General features: G+C 58.0%; 1 protein-coding gene across 4 annotated transcripts in view; it reads left to right on the top strand.

Moving 5' to 3' along the window:
• BIN3 (bridging integrator 3) overlaps positions 1-14,148 on the top strand; it is a 41,026-nt gene extending 26,878 nt beyond the window's left edge. For all 4 annotated transcript variants that reach the window (XM_075724054.1, XM_075724056.1, XM_075724057.1 and 1 more), the window contains 3 exons: positions 6,121-6,262; positions 8,335-8,469; positions 13,986-14,148. In XM_075724054.1, the coding sequence (XP_075580169.1) occupies positions 6,121-6,262; positions 8,335-8,469; positions 13,986-14,132 (424 nt within the window). In that variant the 3' untranslated portion in view covers positions 14,133-14,148. The remainder of the gene's footprint in view (positions 1-6,120; positions 6,263-8,334; positions 8,470-13,985) is intronic.
• Positions 14,149-17,438: the final 3,290 nt, after the last annotated feature.

Below are 17,438 nucleotides of genomic sequence, written 5' to 3'. Positions count from 1 at the left end.
GGCTGCCAACGCGAGTGCTTGAGACACTTGCGAGCAGGGAGAAATAAAGGTTTTACCATTATTATTCCCTGTGCCAAAGCCCCAGCCCCTCTTTCGTGTTGTTGACGCTAAAAATGGGGGCTGGAGGAAGCCGCAGGGCGAGCGTCGGGCGCGCGTCGGGGCAGGCAGCGGGGATGGGGAGGAGAAGCCGGGCTGCTCGGGGTCATCGCGCTGGACCGGGAGGTGACGGGATGGTCCCGCTCCTCGAGCGTCCCGGCAAAGAGCGGCTTGCAGGGCTCACCGGCAACCTCCTGCCAGACAGGGAGAGAAGTTTTCAATTTTCAAGCACCAGACTTGTCAGCTGGGCTGACTAGCGAACGTATCCGGCAGCGACGGGAATCCTGGTGGCACTTTTATCTTCCGTGGCAGCGTCTCTCCAACCCCGTCCTTTAATTACGGGAAGCTGAAGGGAGGCTGGCGCGGAGACGAGGTGGCAACATGATTTATAATTCAGAGAATCGGATGATTTCTTTTTTTTTTTTTTTTCCAGGGCTAAACTGTCATCCTAAGAGTTCACCAGTACGTTCCCCCTCTCCCCCCGCAGCAGCGGGGAGACAGTAATTTGTATTTTCTTTTAGTTATCCCTGCGTATCTCCCCTCACCTGCTCCTCTTAAGCCGCCTGTACTGTAATCCCCTCTCAGCAGCCTTGCCGAAAAAGTGACAGGGAACAACGGCGGCTTATTCTGCAAGCTGCTTTCGTGGCGGGGGCTCTAATGCCCTGTGCTGCTGTTTTACCTTCACTTCTGCTCTGTGCTTTTAGCACCGTACCCACCGCATTTTCTTTAAGTCGGCTTCAATTCTCCTTGCTTTGTGTTAAATAAGAAAGTACCAAGTAACAGAGGGCGGTCCTGGGGATTTGTGAGTGGTTACGGCTGGCGGACCCTCTCACCCCCTACCAAAGCGGGGTCTGGGTGGAGCGTGCGGAGGAGGATGACGCTGGGCTTGTCGATAAATGCCCCCATCTACTACAGGGCTTTTCATCTGCGCTTCCCGGAGCACTTTGCAGCAGGAGGAATCGTGGCCCTCGCTCCACGTGTGGCTGGAATGGATGGGTGAACGACCAGGGTTTGCTTGTGAGGCTTCCCTGGTCCTGCTAAAATGTTAAAATTCTGGGTTTAGTTGTTGGGACTTCCATTTCCAGAGTGGCCGATGCTGTTTGGATGTCGCTCACCGCCCGTGGCACTAACGACGGTCCTCGTCCCTCGTCCGCTGGCACCGCTGCTGCCGGGAGGGTTTGCGATGCTTAGCCGGAGGCTTTGGAAAAGATTCGCGATCCTCGCAGGGTTGTTCTTGCAGGGCTTGGGAGGCTGAGGGGTGTGTTTGTGGATGGCAGGAGCTTTTGGAGGGTTTGTAGACGGGCCTTTCTGCCAGGCTTTCCACGAGGAGCGTTTGTAAATAACATGCATGAGATATTTGCGAAGACACTGGGGTGACATGTGAAATGCAGCAATTTATTAAGTCATCAGAATAACTTGGCAGTGGCAGAGCCCCCATCTCCCTATCACCCTTCATGGGTGTTTACCACCCCTGGCACTCGGCTTGAGATCGTATTTCTGTACGCACGGGGAGAAAAACCCGGGCAGGACTTCAATGTGGGCAAGAAACCCACTTCTCCCTGAATTCCAGGGGAATTTCAGAGCTGCTGGGTTAACAGGGAATTCATACGGAGTAATTCCTTCAGGAGCTGGAGGTGGCTTCACCTCAATCCAGATCAGACCAAGGAAGGAGCATCCTTCCCTTGCTTGAGCTGAGCTAATCCTGCGTGAAAATTAAACCAGGTGACTCACGGGGAGAGCTCGGTCGGCACGGGGAGAGCTCGGTCGGCACGAGGAGAGCTCGGTCGGCACGGGGAGAGCTCGGTCGGCACAGGGAGAGCTCGGTCGGCACAGTGGCAGTGTCTGGAGGAGCCGTGGCTGGCCCGGCCCCTCCTGCTCGTTCCGGCGGTGAAGGACCCCCGCACCAAGACCACCTCATCTGCCACGTAGGGTTTGCAAGCAACTTAGAAATCCCCATGCCGCTTTGCTGCTCGGCTGCGGCTGCTCAGGAGAAACTCAAGCGGGTTTTAATTTTGCTGCTCACAGCCCTTAGAACACCTCGAGCATCTCTGGGGGGGTGGTTCGAGCCCCCCGCGCACATCCCTCAGCACCCCATCGCTTAACGCTGATGTTTTCAGCGCCCAGGCTGGAGCCTGGGGCACCCGGAGCCAGGTGGCCATGCCCGGCACGGCTGCGGATCCGGGGAGCTGGCACGGTGCGTTGGGTTAATGGCAGCTTTGTGGAGCTGAGCCGCCCTCCCCTCTCTGAAATGCAGCGTATAATCTATGCATTAAAAGTCCTTGTGAGACAGGAGTTGCTGTGCCTACACAGTAACAGCCTCTTCAGATCCAGCGCTGTAGCTATTTTTTTAAAGTGCTGCCAGAGTACAGTGTCCTTCCATTATGGGCTGCAAAATCGCACCGAGTTGATGCTAGGAACAAAAAGGGGGGAAAAAAAATAAAAATCAAGCCTTTTTTGCTTTTTAAAACCAGATTTAACTTCAAAGTAAATGGAAACTGTGTCACTAATCGTCTTCTGCGTTCTCACTTGCTGCGTTTTGGAGCTAAAGGTTTGCTCTTCCCCTGCAGTAGCGAGTTTGTAAGATGTAAATGGCTGCACGCTAATTCTCTGGTGTCTCGTGGCTCTTTTAATGTACGAGCACCGTGGAAGTGCTGAGCATGGGAGAGCGCGCAAGAGAAAGGGCTCGAAAGCTGGGCCATCGGAAAAAAACACCGTTTAAAAGCTGGTGTTGGGTACCGACGCAAGGCTTAGCGGTTTTGAGGCATCTTGAGGCATCTAGCCAGCAGTGTGCCCAGGCGGCCAAGAAGGCCAACAGCATCCTGGCTTGTGTCAGGAATAGTGTGGCCAGCAGGAGCAGGGAGGTGATTGTGCCCCTGTGCTCGGCGCTGGTGAGGCCGCACCTGGAATGCTGTGCCCAGTTTTGGGCCCCTCAGCACAAGGAGGACATTGGGGTGCTGGAGCGTGTCCAGAGAAGGGCAACGGAGCTGGGGAAGGGTCTGGAGCACAGGGCTGGTGGGGAGCGGCTGAGGGAGCTGGGGGTGTTCAGCCTGGAGAAGAGGAGGCTGAGGGGAGACCTCATCGCTCTCTACAACTCCCTGAAAGGAGGGGGCAGGGAGGGGGGTGTTGGTCTCTTCTCCCATGTAGTTAGCGATAGGACGAGAGGAAATGGGCTCAAGCTGTGCCAGGGGAGGTTTAGGTTGGAAATTAGGAAAAATTTCTTTACAGAAAGGGTGGTCAAGAATTGGAACAGGCTGCCCAGAGAGGTGGGGGAGTCCCCATCCCTGGAGGGTTCAAAAAACGGGCAGAGGTGGCACTTGGGGACATGGTTCAGTCTAGTCTACCCTTGATTGGCTTAGAGTGGACTTGGTAGTGTAGGTTAATGGTTGGACTGGATGATCTTAAAGGGCTTTTCCAACCTAAACGATTCTATGATTCTATGATCTTCCCGATAAGCATTTTCCAAGAGCTGATGGACACGCGCGCAGCGACGGCCACATCCAGGCCACACTGGTGGCTTGGCAGCTCCGGAGGGGACGGCTGCGGCTCGGCGTTCGGCACGCAGCCTCCCTGCAGACCAGGGAAGGGAGGATTTTCCCAGCCCAGGGCCATGTTTCCCGGGCCCGGAGGCACATCGCGGAGGAGCAGCTCGTTGCGGAGGAGCAGCTTGGCTCGCCCCCGTAGTCCTTAGTGCGCTGCAACTTGCTCCCGCCCTGCTTTTGGGTGCGATGCAGAGAGGTAAGAGGTTGTGTGCCCTGTTACCAACCCCCCCATCGGGGTAGAACACAAAAATAAAGCCGAGAGCCGCTGGCCTGACGGGATCCTTCCCTTCCATTGCCAACTCATTAATAATTGGGAGAAATTTCTGCAGAAGCTGCGACCGCAAGCTGCTGACGTTAAGTGTGCGCTATCGGCAAAGAACGTCTGTGCTTTTATACCGAGGAGACCTCTCAACCTGGGGACCCCTTCCCTTCCTCCCTGCCGTCCTTGCTGCCCATCCCTATTTCCCTGGCCCTCTCACAGCGTATTTTTGGACCTTATGTAGAGCGAGGAGGTATTTTAGCAGCAGCCCATAGCCCAGGAGATGGCGAGTCCACGCTTGGATCCCGGCACAGCCAGGACCCGTAAGCCGCGGCGGCATTTAAATATAATGGGGAGCCGTGTGCGAAGGTTACCATAAAAAGCAATGTCAGGGCAGCAGCATCTGATCCGCGCGCGGGCAGCTGGGCGGCAGGGTGACGCTGGGCGAGCTCCCTGATGACTTTTGCAGGTTGCTCCTCGTGCCGCGGCCCCGGCTGCCAATAGCCTCTTGCAGTAGTCGCGGTCAGGAGGAGAATATCGTCGGGTGAGCGCATGAGAGCGCCCTGCACCGACCGGCCCTGGTTATCCTCGGCCGAGCAGGATTGCAAGAACACGTCGCTGGTTCGCCAGCTCGATGAGGGATGCTTGAACGCAAGTACGTGAACACAAAAGCTTGACCACAAATATTTCCCCTTTCCCTTCGCTTCTGGCGTTTGCCCTTTGCAAACTGGTCAAGCTCAGGGACAAAAGCTTTGCCTCCGCGCCCGCCGGTCCAGCACATTAACACCCTCCGGGGTGAGCACGGCAGCGGAAAATGAGATTTGAATAGGGGATGGAGTGGCTGTGCAGGGCTGCGAGCGCCCGTGGTTTTCTTTGAACCCAAATGCCTCTGTATTAGCCCCGCATCTGATTACATCTAAAGCAAATTACAGTCGTAAAGTGAGATTTGTGTTTTTCTTTTTGCTAATGTGCCCCCCAGCCTGGATTATAGGGTTTTGGGTTTGTTTTTTTTTTTTCAATTTAAAGCGATCAGAAAGCTGTTTGCTTGCCTCTCAGAAGTAAAAATTATCACCAGGCTGTTTAGACACGTTTTTCACAACCGGTTCCTGGCCTCGGCCCCCCCAAAATGACCTTATAATTTGTGGAGATTACATTAATATAGCCGGAGGTAGTGTGACCCATTTCGTACGAACCCATAGCCCCGCACCAGCGCAGTCCCCACCAGTATAATTTGATTTACTGAAATTTGGGAGACAAGAGCAATGCTCCCGTTTCTGGCTTTCCCTCTTCTGTCGCGTTCAAAAATACTCTCTCTTGTCTTTGCCGTCAGATGTTCATGTTTCCTCAATTTGTAACACATTTTAATAATATGAATCTTCCCGTAGCCTGGCTAATTGTTGGCTCCTGTTAATCCTTCTGTGTGGGGTACAGAGCTCCTCTTCAGCTGGGCAAGCCTTGCCTTACGACAGGCTGGGGTTTGCAACCCCAGAAATTGCCCGAAAAAGCAAAAGTTGCTGCGGTTAATATTTATTTTGCACTTCGTATTTATTTTTCCTGGACTTTTGATCCAACTATTCTCCTTGCTCCTTCCCTTTCCAAACACGGTATTGGGGAAATACCACATTAGCTAACTATATATGGGGGGAAGGTTGTTTATTTTTCCTTTTTGGTTTGCTCCGTGGAGTTAACAGCTTTGTTTTCTGCAGCGGCTTCCGTCCCCCAGCCCAGATAAGGCAGCTCTCCATGTTCTCAAATACAGCAGCTGGAAGAGAGGGGGCAAACTGTTAAAAATAAAGAACTAATGGTAAAAGCATAAGGGCTGGCAGGAGAAGTCAGAAGCAGGTTGGGACTTTCAAAGTACTTTTACCAGGCTTTGCAAAATTGGCTCCGTGTTTATTATTATTATTTAAAAACACACCCTTCGACACATGAATTGACCTTCACACAAAAAAAAAAAAACCCAGCATGTGCTTCTAGGTCTCCTCTCAAACACCGTACCCTGGCAAGGCTTTGCAAATCTTTATATATAAACTTAATCCTTTCTTCCAGTCTCCTGGAAGATTGCAATGAAAGCTTTTGTGTTTGGAACAGGCTTTGTTTAAACCTCTGGCTATTTTCGGTCTGAATCCTGAATTATTTGGGGACTTGTGGCTGGGAGCTCGCCTTGGGTGCTGCATCCGACCGAGCTATCCCACCCAAAAAAACCCCTTCCCATCCTTTCACCAGGTTCAGCAGCGTGTTCCCCAGCCTGAACATGGCAGTGAAGAGACGGGAGCAAACGCTGCAGGACTACAAGCGCCTGCAGTCCAAGGTGGAGAAATACGAGGAGAAGGAGAGGACCGGCCCCGTCCTCGCCAAGCTGCACCAGGTACCGAGATGCTCGCGGACCCAAATCCCGAGCAGGGTCACCGGGAAAACTCGGGAAGAGCTTTTTCTCTCAGCATTTGACATCCATGCCAAGCCCCCCATGAAATAGAACCTTTTGGAAGGATGTCTTTTATCGAGGTAAAATCGCCACGTAGGGCGCTTGATAACAAAAATGCGAATTACAGCACTGGGCGAAGGGGAAGAGCTGGTTTTCCAAAATAAAAAGGAATAAAAGCCACAGGAGCTGGGGATGCTCGGAGGAGCAGCCAGCGCTGAAGTCGATGCATGGGGGCTTTCCCCCGACCTCCGCGTCTGAGCAAGCAGCTGGATGGGAAAAGGGGAAGATCAGAGCGTTTTGAGGCTTTATGTTTGCCACCTGTTACAAAAATTCGTCTTGGAAAATTGCAGTGGTTGGTTAACAGGAAGCTTTGCCAGATTCTTTTCTCTCTCCCAAATTTTAGCGAAATCATGATTATTTTTTTCTAAATTAAATATTCACCAGCATTTCTCTCCAAATCTGTCACTTCTGCAGAATGTTGCTTGATCCTCGAAGGAACAGTTGACTTTCTCAGCGTCAAAGAACATGTATTTTCTGATGACATTCCCCACAAAAATTAAGTTTTGTGTTAAAGAATAGCCCTATCAGCCTTAACAAAAGAGACCTCCGATTTAATAGTAAGCAGCTTACTTTGCTTAGCCTCGGTGACTAAAGCTGTGGCTGGAAAAATGTGAATGCTTTTGTCCTGGTGATTAAGCAGGTTTCAGTTATTTAATTTTTTTTTTTCCCCCTTAATGAACTTCTGTGTGATCTAATTCCGCCCCCCCCCCCCTGAAAAAAGATCTTAACTAACCGCTGCATGAGCTTAAATGCCTGCAGGAGCCTTAAGCAATCCTGAACCTGGGGCGTCCGAGAGGTCCACAGATTTGATGGGGAATGGCATAAGCTCATCCAGGTATTTTTATTGAGCTGCAAATTTGCATCTTCCCTTCAGAGCTGTTTGCTCAAAGTCTTCTGCCGTTTGGTGCCCCACGTGAACTCCACCCCGGGAGCCTAAACGCTCCTTGTTTCGTGGCAGACGATGAATTTGCTCGTTTGCCTCTCAGACTTACTTAAGCCTGATATGATTTAAGGCTTTGTCCGTGTCACCCCTCCAGCGTGCTGTCCCAGGGAGCGGGACCGGCGCCGCGGCTGGGCTCGGCTCGCCGGCTTTCTCCTGCATCCCCCTCCCGTCGGAATGGCACCGGGATTAAGTGGCAGACTTGAACCGGTCTAATATTTCACAGCCCACCCCCTCCTGCCCTTTTCCACACCATCTCAGAGACATTTCCCTTTCTCCCCACGCTTCTGTTTAAAGAAGCCAGTTGGACGCGCTGAGCTGAAGGTCACGGGCGAAAATGACGGTGGGGGCAGGATCCTCTGGCGATGCTCTTGGGAATTGCAAGGCGAGGGGACACGGACGTGGCTGGGGATGTTCTCCAGCCTGGCTGAGCTTTGAGATCGTTTTTTGTCCCCATTCTTCTGAAGGGGAGAAGACCAGCTGGCTCACGATCTCTGCAGACATCTCTAGGTGTTCCATGGCTTTCCCCATGGTCCAGGGTCAGAGCTTGGGTCCCCCCAGGCTCCGTTAGCTGGTCACTTGGTCCCACCAGTTTCCATTAGCTGGTCACTTGGGTCCCCCCAGGCTCTATTAGCTGGTCACTTGGGTCTCACCAGGCTCCGTTAGCTGGTCACTTGGTCCCCCCAGGCTCCGTTAGCTGGTCACTTGGTCCCCCCAGGCTCAGTTAGCTGGTCACTTGGGTCCCCCTAGGCTCTGTTAGCTGGTCACTTGGGTCCCCCCAGGCTCTGTTAGCTGGTCACTTGGTCCCGCCCAGGCTCAGTTAGCCGGTCACTTGGGTCCCCCCAGGCTCCATTAGTTGGTCACTTGGGTCCCCCCAGGCTTCATTAGCTGGTTGCTGGTGGTCCTTGGGCCAAAGCAGAGCAGTCCGCTGGCCTGGGGTGGCCTCTGTGCAGGTCTGCCCAAGGGAAGGGCTTTTTCCCAGATGTCTGACTGCCCATCCTCTCTTCTTTCCCAGGCCCGTGAAGAGCTAAGGCCGGTGAAGGAGGACTTTGAAGCCAAGAACAAGCAGCTGCTGGAGGAAATGCCCAAGTTTTATAGCAGCCGCATTGATTACTTCAAGCCCAGCTTTGAGTCGCTGGTCCGGGCGCAGGTGAGACGCTGTCCCCTCTCTGCCAGCCACTGCAGAGCATCTGGGGTCGCATCTTGGGGGGGGAACTGCTCTTAGAGCAAGGCACCTTCTCGAGCTGAGTGTTACACACAGGCAGCAACCCTCTGCCCAGATGCTGTTACCTCCGGCAATTCAATTACCGAGCAGTGAGAGGGCACGGGGAGCAGTGGTGGGGAACGTGGGACATGGGGCAGGTAAGCATCGGACTTTGTCCGGGCAGAAGAGCAGGTTGGCGTTTGCCGGTGCCTGCGGTGATGCGGTGCTGGCTGTTGGGTAGCAAGGACCGCCGGAGCTGAGTTTTTGCTGGTTTATATGGATCTGCCTCCTATCAGGGACCCTCCTGGTGTGTGTATGAGGTCCTGTCCCACGAGATTGCCTGTGTAACGCAGTTCAAGCCCTGGTTATACGTTAGCCGCTGGCATTTGATGGCTTTATTCAGCTGGATACGTCGTCTCTTTGTGTTTGTAGTCCTGAGCTCAGGGATGGGTCTTGTTTGAGATTATGAGATGCTCAGGGCTCATCTGAAGGGTCTCTTCTGGCTCCCGGTAACCAGAACCAGTATGTGCTCGCAGAGATAGAGGCGGCTGCTGTGTAATCTCCACACCAAGGATTTGCAGGAAGGGGTGGCCTAAATAAACCCCAGCCTGCTTTAATTTCCATCCTCCGGCTTCCTTCTGTGACTTGCTGCCGCTCCTCCTCCATCTTCCTTCTCCTCTCGCCCTTTTTTTTAAGGCTGGAGAGGAACATTACCGGGATCTAATCTAGCTTTGAACTTCTGGCATCTCGGGCGTATGTCGTGCCCTGGATCACGGGGTGGTCCGGCGCCAGGAGGTGGGCGAAACCACGTGCCGCTCCTCGCGTGGGCGTTTTCCTACGGTATTTTGGGGGGTTTTTTTTGGAAGGGAGCCGCTGCAGTGACATAGGTGCGGTGGGGTGGCTGCAAGGAGGTGCAGAGAGCACGTGCTTCATCTCACCTCCGACTCGGGGAGGCGGGGGGGGGAGACTCGCCGCAGAGCTGCCAGCAAGTTGTCTGCAGGCTGATTCACCTACCAGATGGTGCCGATGCACCCTGCCGCCGGCTGGGTGGGTGCTGGGGATGCTGTTCTTGCTGTTCCCTTAGCAATCGGGCGCGCGGGGCTCCCTGTTCCAGCCATCGCAGCCGAAATAACCAGACTCCCTGGAGCCACTGCAAAATCTGGCTGGCCCTTCCCCCTGCAAACCCTCTCCGGCCGCTCGCTGTGGGTGGGTCGTTTGGATGAGACCTTGAAACCTGAATGCCGCCTGCCCCGTCTGGGTGTTTGTGAGCCGCTGGCGCTTTCCTTTGCCCCTCTGTCCTTGGCCACGCTGTCCCTCGCTCCGCTCGTGCTGGCTCCCGGCTGGCTCCTGCCGCGCCTTGTCGGGAGCTCGGGGGGGGAGTGATGTGCCGGGGGTGCGGGGAGATGCGGGCGGGGAGCTGGTGCCGGGGCTGGTTGCAGGACTCTCCATTCCTACCCTCGTCTTCCTTGGGAATCCTCTATTTTGTTTCTTGGCTGGCTGCCCTGCCTCTCTTCAGGTGAGGATTTTTTTGTTAGGAAAAGCGAGCAAAAAAAAAAAACCCAAAAAACCAACCACAAACTCGCTTTTAATACCCCAAGAGGCAGCGTCATAACGAAGCTGATGGATCTCCCGTAGGCTAGACTGAAGCACATCCCAGATGGATGCTAAAGCGTGTCACATCCCGCCCTCCCTGCCGACCTCGATGGGAGCCGCAGCCCTCTTCCCCAGCTCCGGCTGCATCCTTCCACCCCCGGGGAGGGATGCACAGGCGCGGTGGCATCTCCGCTGCCGGGAGAAGCGCTCGGCAATCCCCTAATGACTCGTTTGTGCCGAGGCTGGGCTCAGGCCGTCCTCCCCCCTGCCCCATTCAGGAGCTCTTGCCCGGCGCCTGCGCACCGTTTCCCCCCTCGCAGGTGGCTGAAATAAAAAAGAAAAGGGAAGTGACTTGCCCAAGGTAACTTAATGAGTCAGTGGCGAGCCAGGAATAGCAGCCGAGAGCCCTGACTCACTGCAGCGGCTGCTCACCTGCAGGTTCCTGGGCAGGGGAGGGCAGCCGGAGGGGCTGCTGCGGTGATGCCAGGAGCATCCCCAGCCCCATCCCGACATCCCAGGTGTGAGCCGGCCACGGGAGGCAGGCGAGCGGTGACGGGCCACGCCGCCGCCCCCGGCCAGCCCCATTCATCCCTTCCTGGGTTAGCTCTCCCGCCGTGCCTCACTGAGCTGCTTTAGCATCTCGAGGGGTTCGCGTTACTCAGTGGAATTGCTATTTTCAGCCTCTTCTGCGGGCCCCTCTAGACGCGGTGGCTGGCTGATGGGGCTCGAGCGCGCATCCCTCAAGGAAAAGGGCGGACGGGGACTGGGAGGCTGGGGTCGGCTCTGCCCTTGGCCGCAGGCACCGTGCTGGGGGCCATGACTCTGGGGTTGCTTGTCCCCAGGTCAAACCCGCCATTCGAAGGTGACCCCCGGCTGCAAAACTGTAGGGTTTTTTTCCCTTTTTTTTTTTTTTTTTTGGCCCTGGAGAAAGCAGTGGGTTTAGTGAGAGAAACGTGTGACAGTGGCACCGGCCAGCATCACGATGAGCTGCGAAGGGACCGGCTGCCTTGCTGGGAACAAGTCCTGTCATGGCAAAGGCAAGGACCCCGCTCCAAACCAGCTCAGGAGCAGCAGCTTTGTGGCTTTGACCCAACGAGACCCTCCAGGACCGTCTCGCCGGGCGGCTGCGTTCCCATGGCACAGCTTGGCCGCGGGCCCCGGTGCCGGGTGTCTCCTGACGGCGTGACATGCCCCAAGCTCGCAGGGGCTGTAACATTCAACACCAAATACTTCTGTCCACCCACGTGCCCGGGGCCAAGCCAACGGAGGCAAATATTTCCCTGGCTGGGGACTTTGAAGTGGCCAGATGAAGATGAAAGGGGGAGAGTTTGAGCTCTGTTGCTGGTGCGAGCGCGTGAGCAACGCTTCCTTCCCTCCTTGCACTTTATTTTCCAGCTAGAAAAACATGATACTCCTCTGGGTTTTAATGAAACGGGGAAAAAAAGATGGGTCTTGCGAGGCAGGACCGTCTGTGGGGCGGCGCCGTGAGCTGCTGCAGTCCGGCCCTGGCAGCGACCCCGGGCTTTTGTTTTGTGTAGGGCTGACATAAACACAAACCGCTGCTGCCCGGCTGTGGCATTGTAAACACGATCTATAGAAAATCAGGAGAACACGGTGTCCCGAAACAGAATTAGTTCAAGACAGGTGGACTCGGGGCCGTTGGCTCGGTCTCAAAGGCGAGATGGAGATGGGATTTGAGGGGATGGGGATGGAGCATATGGTATCCATAGCTGGAAAAGTACTGAGCCACAGGCAGGGGCGGGCCGGCCGGCAGCAGGTACCACGACCGTGACCGCAGGGCGAGCTGCCTGCGATGTGGCGGGGTCCGTCCCCCCCCGCTGCTGGGGCAGTCACTGCCCCTTGGTCCGGGGTGCATCCCCCTCCCCAGCACCCACCCTGGTGCAGGGACACCCCCCCCCCCACCCCCACCCCCACCCCCCCCCCCACCCCCCCACCCCCCCCCCCGCAGAGGCAGTGGTGGTTTTCACCCATATTTCAACGGGAGAGAAGCGTCGGGGGGATCAATGCCTGTGGGATCTCGTTGATAAAGCACAGGAGGCTCAGATGGTGAGGCACGCTGGTGCCCCAGATGACTGCCTACTGGTTAGGCACTGGGTCCTACTGGGGGACGAGAGCATCTCCAAGGAATCCCGCTGGGCCCCGGGGACCTGGTGTCTCCCGCAGGAAGGGCTTGAAGGCTGTGGCACATGGGCAGTGGTGGTGGTGGGGGGGGGTGCGCAGCGACCAAAGTGTTTGCTCTGCCTTGCCCGGTCGATACGGAGGCGATGCTGCTGTGGATGCTGGCCATGCCCGGAGCTTGGGGGGGCAAGCCTTTGGGGGGGGGGGGGGGGCAGCCGCTCCCCCGGCTGCACGCAGCTGCCTCCGGCACTGCCGCCCCAGGGAGATTCGTTTCAGCGTGCCGGCGCCTTTTCTGTGCCGGAATTGGCAGCGCCGCTTGGCCATATGTGAATGAACTGAGCCCATCTGACGCCAGGCTGGGGATGAGGGACACGGAGGGCTGCTCCAGAGCTCCGGCACCAGGCTCCGCAGCCCTCCGGCCGGGATCCGTGCTCACCCGTGGCATCGCCGAGGGATTATGGTGGTGGCTGTTTTGGGCACGCTGAGCTCGGGGCAGCATCTCTTGCTCGCGTGGGACTGGGGCTGCATCCAGCGGCGGGGGCTCCATCGGGGTGACCTGGCTGCGGTTTGGTGGAGGAGGCTGCAACGGGGTGAGCTCTTGCCCGCACACATGCCCGCTCGGCCCTGCCGCCACGGAGCAGCGTTCCTTAGTCACTGTGTAAATGAGCATTGACGCTGAATCACCCGGCACCCGCTGCGTGGGGAGACGCAGCCCCTGCCGCACCCCGGTACGGATGGACCCAGGGGAGGGGGGTGCAGGCAGCTGGCAAAGGTGTGTGGGTCCCCAGCAGCTCCCCTCGGCCCTACCCAAAATAAGCATCATTTTGAGCAAGATTAGGGGAGCCGGTCTCCATGGAGACTGTGCGTGTGTCTCCGCACCAGTGCTGCTGCAGATGCTGGGGCTGGCCCCAGATGCCCACCGAGCCTCGCCTATGCCCCTCTGCAAAATGGGGGCATCGTGCAGCTGCGCTTCCAGATCTGGGGGGGATGCCCAGGCCAGGCACCCCCCTCACCCTCCTCCTGCAGGGCACAGCAGCCCTCCGAGCCGGGGGACCGGACTCTGCCTCGCTGCCCGCTGCGCCGGGGGCTCCCGCAGGCAAGGGCTCGCTGCCAGCGCCCGCCGGGCACCATGGCTCTCCTTCGGCGAGAGCCCGCGCCCAAGCAGGCAGCCCAGTGCCATCTGCCTACGCTGACCCACTGGCTCCCGCTTCGGGAAGCGCTGCTCGCTGCCGGAGTTAATTGGCGCTGCTAATTAGCACATTATTAAAACACCCCTCCCCCCTGCTTCGTTGCAGGGTATGGCGCTGCCAGGCACCACGCTCACCGTGCCCCTGCCCGGGGGAGCAGAGACCTGGTGCAGAGCCGGGCAGCGTGGGCAGGCCACTTGTCCCGGTGCCGGTGACACCGGCGCCGGGCAAGGGCCAGCCCGGCTGCGGCACGGGGCCGGCAGCTGGACGGCAGCGCCGGGTGCCGCCGGCAGCCCCGTGCGCGCAGCTCCCCAGATGGGAAGCGAGCAGAGAAGGGCAGCGTGTTATTAAAATGTGTTGAGTTGTAATAATCTAAGGGGGTGGTATTAACACATGGGAGGAAGCTATTTTAGAAACAGAAATGCTAAAGCAAGGGGCTGGCTCGGGCAGCGCCGCACCTCTTGGCTTCCCACGGTAGGGTGGGGAGGCGACCACCCCCCCCAGCCCCATTCGTCCCATCTTTCCCCCCCCCCCCAAACCCAGGTTGTCTACTACACGGAGATGCACAAGATCTTCGGGGACCTGACGGCGCAGATCGACCGGCCCGGCTTGAGCGATGAGCAGCGGGAGCGGGAGAATGACGCCAAGCTGAGCGAGCTGCGGGCTTTGTCCATCGTGGCCGATGACTGAGTGCCATGGAGGGATGCCAGAGCTGGGGAAGGGGTTGGGGACCCCCCCCCCGGCTCCCACAGCCAGGCTGCTCCCCACCTCCTCCCTGCTGGGGCTGGACACGGGGGCTGCAGCTGCTGGCTGCTCCCTTTGCCCCCAGGCTCTGCCCTCCAGCCAGGACAAGCTCTTGCCCAGGGTGGGGGACACAGCAGGGCTCCCCCCAAGCCAGCTGTTTTCCAAAGTCAACCTCTGGCTCACCTCTGCTGCACTGCAGCCAGGCTTCGCCTTAAAGAGGTTTGCAGCAGAGCGGGGAGCTGAGCCGGCAGCTGAGAAAGGGGAGCGGGCTGGGTGCTGGTGGCCGGTCCCAGCTCAGTGCTGCACCATCACATCACCCAGCCCAGGTCTGGGCTCCTTGCCTTTTTGGCAGGAGGACGGGGTCACTCCTGCTGCTGGGCCCTTCATTTTGTGCCTTAGGAGCCCGGTAACCCCCGCCCCAAGGGAGGGCAAAAGCATTCAGAATTCAAATTTTTGAGCCATCAGGAGAAGGTGATGAAAGGGCCGTGTTTCCCACACTAAGTGATGCCGTGCTCTGAATCTATCCTGGTTTAAGCAGGAATGGTGCAAAATGCCTCTGCCCCACAGCTTGGGGGGGGGGGGGGGGCGGCACAGGGAGGTGCAGTGGGTACATAGGCGCCCACCAAAGAGGTACGGGGAGCCCAGACCCGAGGGCAGAGGAAGGTGGGGGGGATGCAGAAGGGAAATGCAGCCTGGCAGTGAGCAAAGGTACAGCAATGGGTGCATGGGTGCCCACCCAATAGCTATGGGGAGCCCAGACCTGAGGGCAGAGGAAGGTGGGGGGGGATGCAAAAGGGAAATGCAAAGCCAGGGAAAACTGGGGGGACTGGAGGGGGGGGCTCTACAGCTGGAGTCGACTGGAGGAGGGCTAGGGCCCCCCCCCCCGCTCCTCTCCAATAAAGTTTTTGGCAGAGCAGCGCCGGGTCCTGTCCGAGCCGCTGCCGCCCTCTGCCGCCGCCCGGCAGCTGGTGCCGCCCGGGGACCCCCGGACAGAGCGGGGACCCCCAGCCCCTGCCCGCAGCGCAGCACCAGGGGCTGGGAGCGGGGATTTTAAGCAAGGGAGCAAGGGGTTGGAGGGGGTGGGAAAGGGAAAAAGAGGGAGTGAAAAGCCCCTGGAGAGACGGGGAAAGGAAACGGCTTCAGCAAAGCGTGCCGCACAATTTTTCCAATTGAATACAGTGAATTTCCAATCAAATCCTGCACCTTTCAGCACACGGAGAGGCTGCAGGAGCCCTCGCTTGCTGCTCTCCGCGTCCTGGGATGAGCCGCTGCCGCATGGGACAAGGGGCTGGAAAGCACTTACAGGGCTGGTGTGATTGCTGCAGCAGAGAAACCTGCTCCGGGCACAGCAGCATCCAGAGCTGCCCCGAGGTGCTGGCCCCCATGTTTGGGTCCCCCCACCCTAAACAAGGCCGCCTGGGTCCCTCCATCCTAAAACAAGGCCATCTGTCCCCTACTTGTGTGTCCAGCTCAGAGCACCGAGGTGCCCCGTGCCCCATCTCTGATACACAGGCGGCTGCAAGATTTCCTGCCTTAAAAGGTCTCCATTAAACACAAGCAACCGGTCAGAGCAAACCCTGCGCATCCCTACAGCTGCCCCAGCTCCACGTGCCTGGGGTGGGAGCTGGCTCGAGCCCATCTCCGCAGGGAGGGGACCGGGACAGAAAAGGCTCGCAGGGACCCTGCCACCATCCATGACCACGCTGGGTGACGTCCAGGCAGGGGGGACTTCGCTCTCTCCTGGTTCCTTGTCTAAGCAGTCATTAGCCTAGAAGAGAGGAGAAGGGGTGACCGGCGGCTCGCTAAGAGGGGACCCCACGTCCTGGCACATCTCACCCCGGCTTACCCAGCTTGACCCTCCAGCGTGTGGATTTTGCTCTCCGGGTAGAGCTGGCTGCTCCGCTTTCTCCAGCGGCTTCCCCAGGTTTGATCACCGTGAGTTTGTGGGAGACCTGGGCCGGTGGCAGCAGAAGGAGGTTCCCTGGAACGAGAATGACTCGTCACCCACCGCACGATCTCCAGCGGCACGGGCTCAGCCATACGCCCATCATCCCTACGCCGACCGAATTGCTCCTCATCCCTTCGGTGCAGGTAGCCATGGAAATTCAAATCGAAGTACATGAAGGCTAGGAGAGTGTCCCGGGGCAGGACAGTGCTTGGGTCAAGAGCCTGGGACTGCTGAAATACAGGCATGCATTAGGGATGGGAGAGGCCACGCTCCCCAGAACACCAGCGCTGCGGAGCGGGGTGCAGGCTGTGCCGAGACAGCGCGTGGGACGAGCGGCATTGAACCAGGGACGCCGAGTTCTACGCACCTACGTCTGCTCGGCCTTCTCTGCCGTTTCAGCAGCCCTTTCGTGGCTCCAGGTTCCTGGTCTCCGGCAGCTCTTCCTTCTCCAGCAAGGCCAGCAGCGCCTTGTACCGCTCGTAGCCAAAATCCCGCTGCAGCATCTCCTGGAAGAGCTCAGCCGCCATCACGGCCGCTTCAGGGAGGGAGCCGGGCACAGGGGACCTGCCCGCCCACGCCGTGCCGAGCCTACTTGGAGAGCTTCTCCCACCACCTCCTGCACCTCGGCAGGGTGCAGAGGGAGATGCTGGAGCAGGCAGCCTGCCTGGCCGGGTGGGGATGGGCCATGAGGGCTGCTCGGTGGCATCTGCGGCAGCCACGTGCTACTCGGGGGTCTCCATCTCCTGCTAAAACCGCCCTGTTTAGGTGGGAGCGGGAAGAGAAGGCGCTGGGAGCTGTCACCCAGTGGGACCCCGCCTTCTCCGAAGCACAGTCCTGTCCAAGCACCTACAGAAATGAAACCGCCTGTTGGGACAGCCGAGCTGGCACGGCACCCGGCATCGCCGCGCTCGGCCCCACGGCAAAGCCTCGCCATCGCGGGCTTCTCCTCCAGCAATGGAGGCAGCGAGGGTCCCTTCTCCGCCTGGGGCTGGCACGAGGCTTCCCACTCTTCCAGGGAGTCCTGTCCAGATGTCCAGCAGGAAAATCACCACCACCTCCCACTGGGGCCTGAATTCAGCAAACCGGACCCTGCGGCACGGTGGGGAACGGCGGTCAGGGGTGCCCCAGGAATGGCAGCAGAAAGCGGGGAGCTGGACCCCTGTAAAACCCTTCCTGCTGCAAAGACAGGAATGAAGGGGATGGGAGGAGAGCCCTGGCAGGCCACGGAAAGGCTGATGGCTGTCCCCAACGAGGCCGTTTGCAGGAACACGGAGCGAGGCCCCAGCCCGAGAGCATCCCCTGCC

The sequence above is a fragment of the Pelecanus crispus genome, chromosome 21 (assembly GCF_030463565.1).
Source record: "Pelecanus crispus isolate bPelCri1 chromosome 21, bPelCri1.pri, whole genome shotgun sequence".
NCBI lineage: Eukaryota > Metazoa > Chordata > Aves > Pelecaniformes > Pelecanidae > Pelecanus > Pelecanus crispus.
The sequence above is the reverse complement of the archived record's forward strand: the minus strand, read 5'-3'. Positions and strand labels throughout refer to the sequence as shown.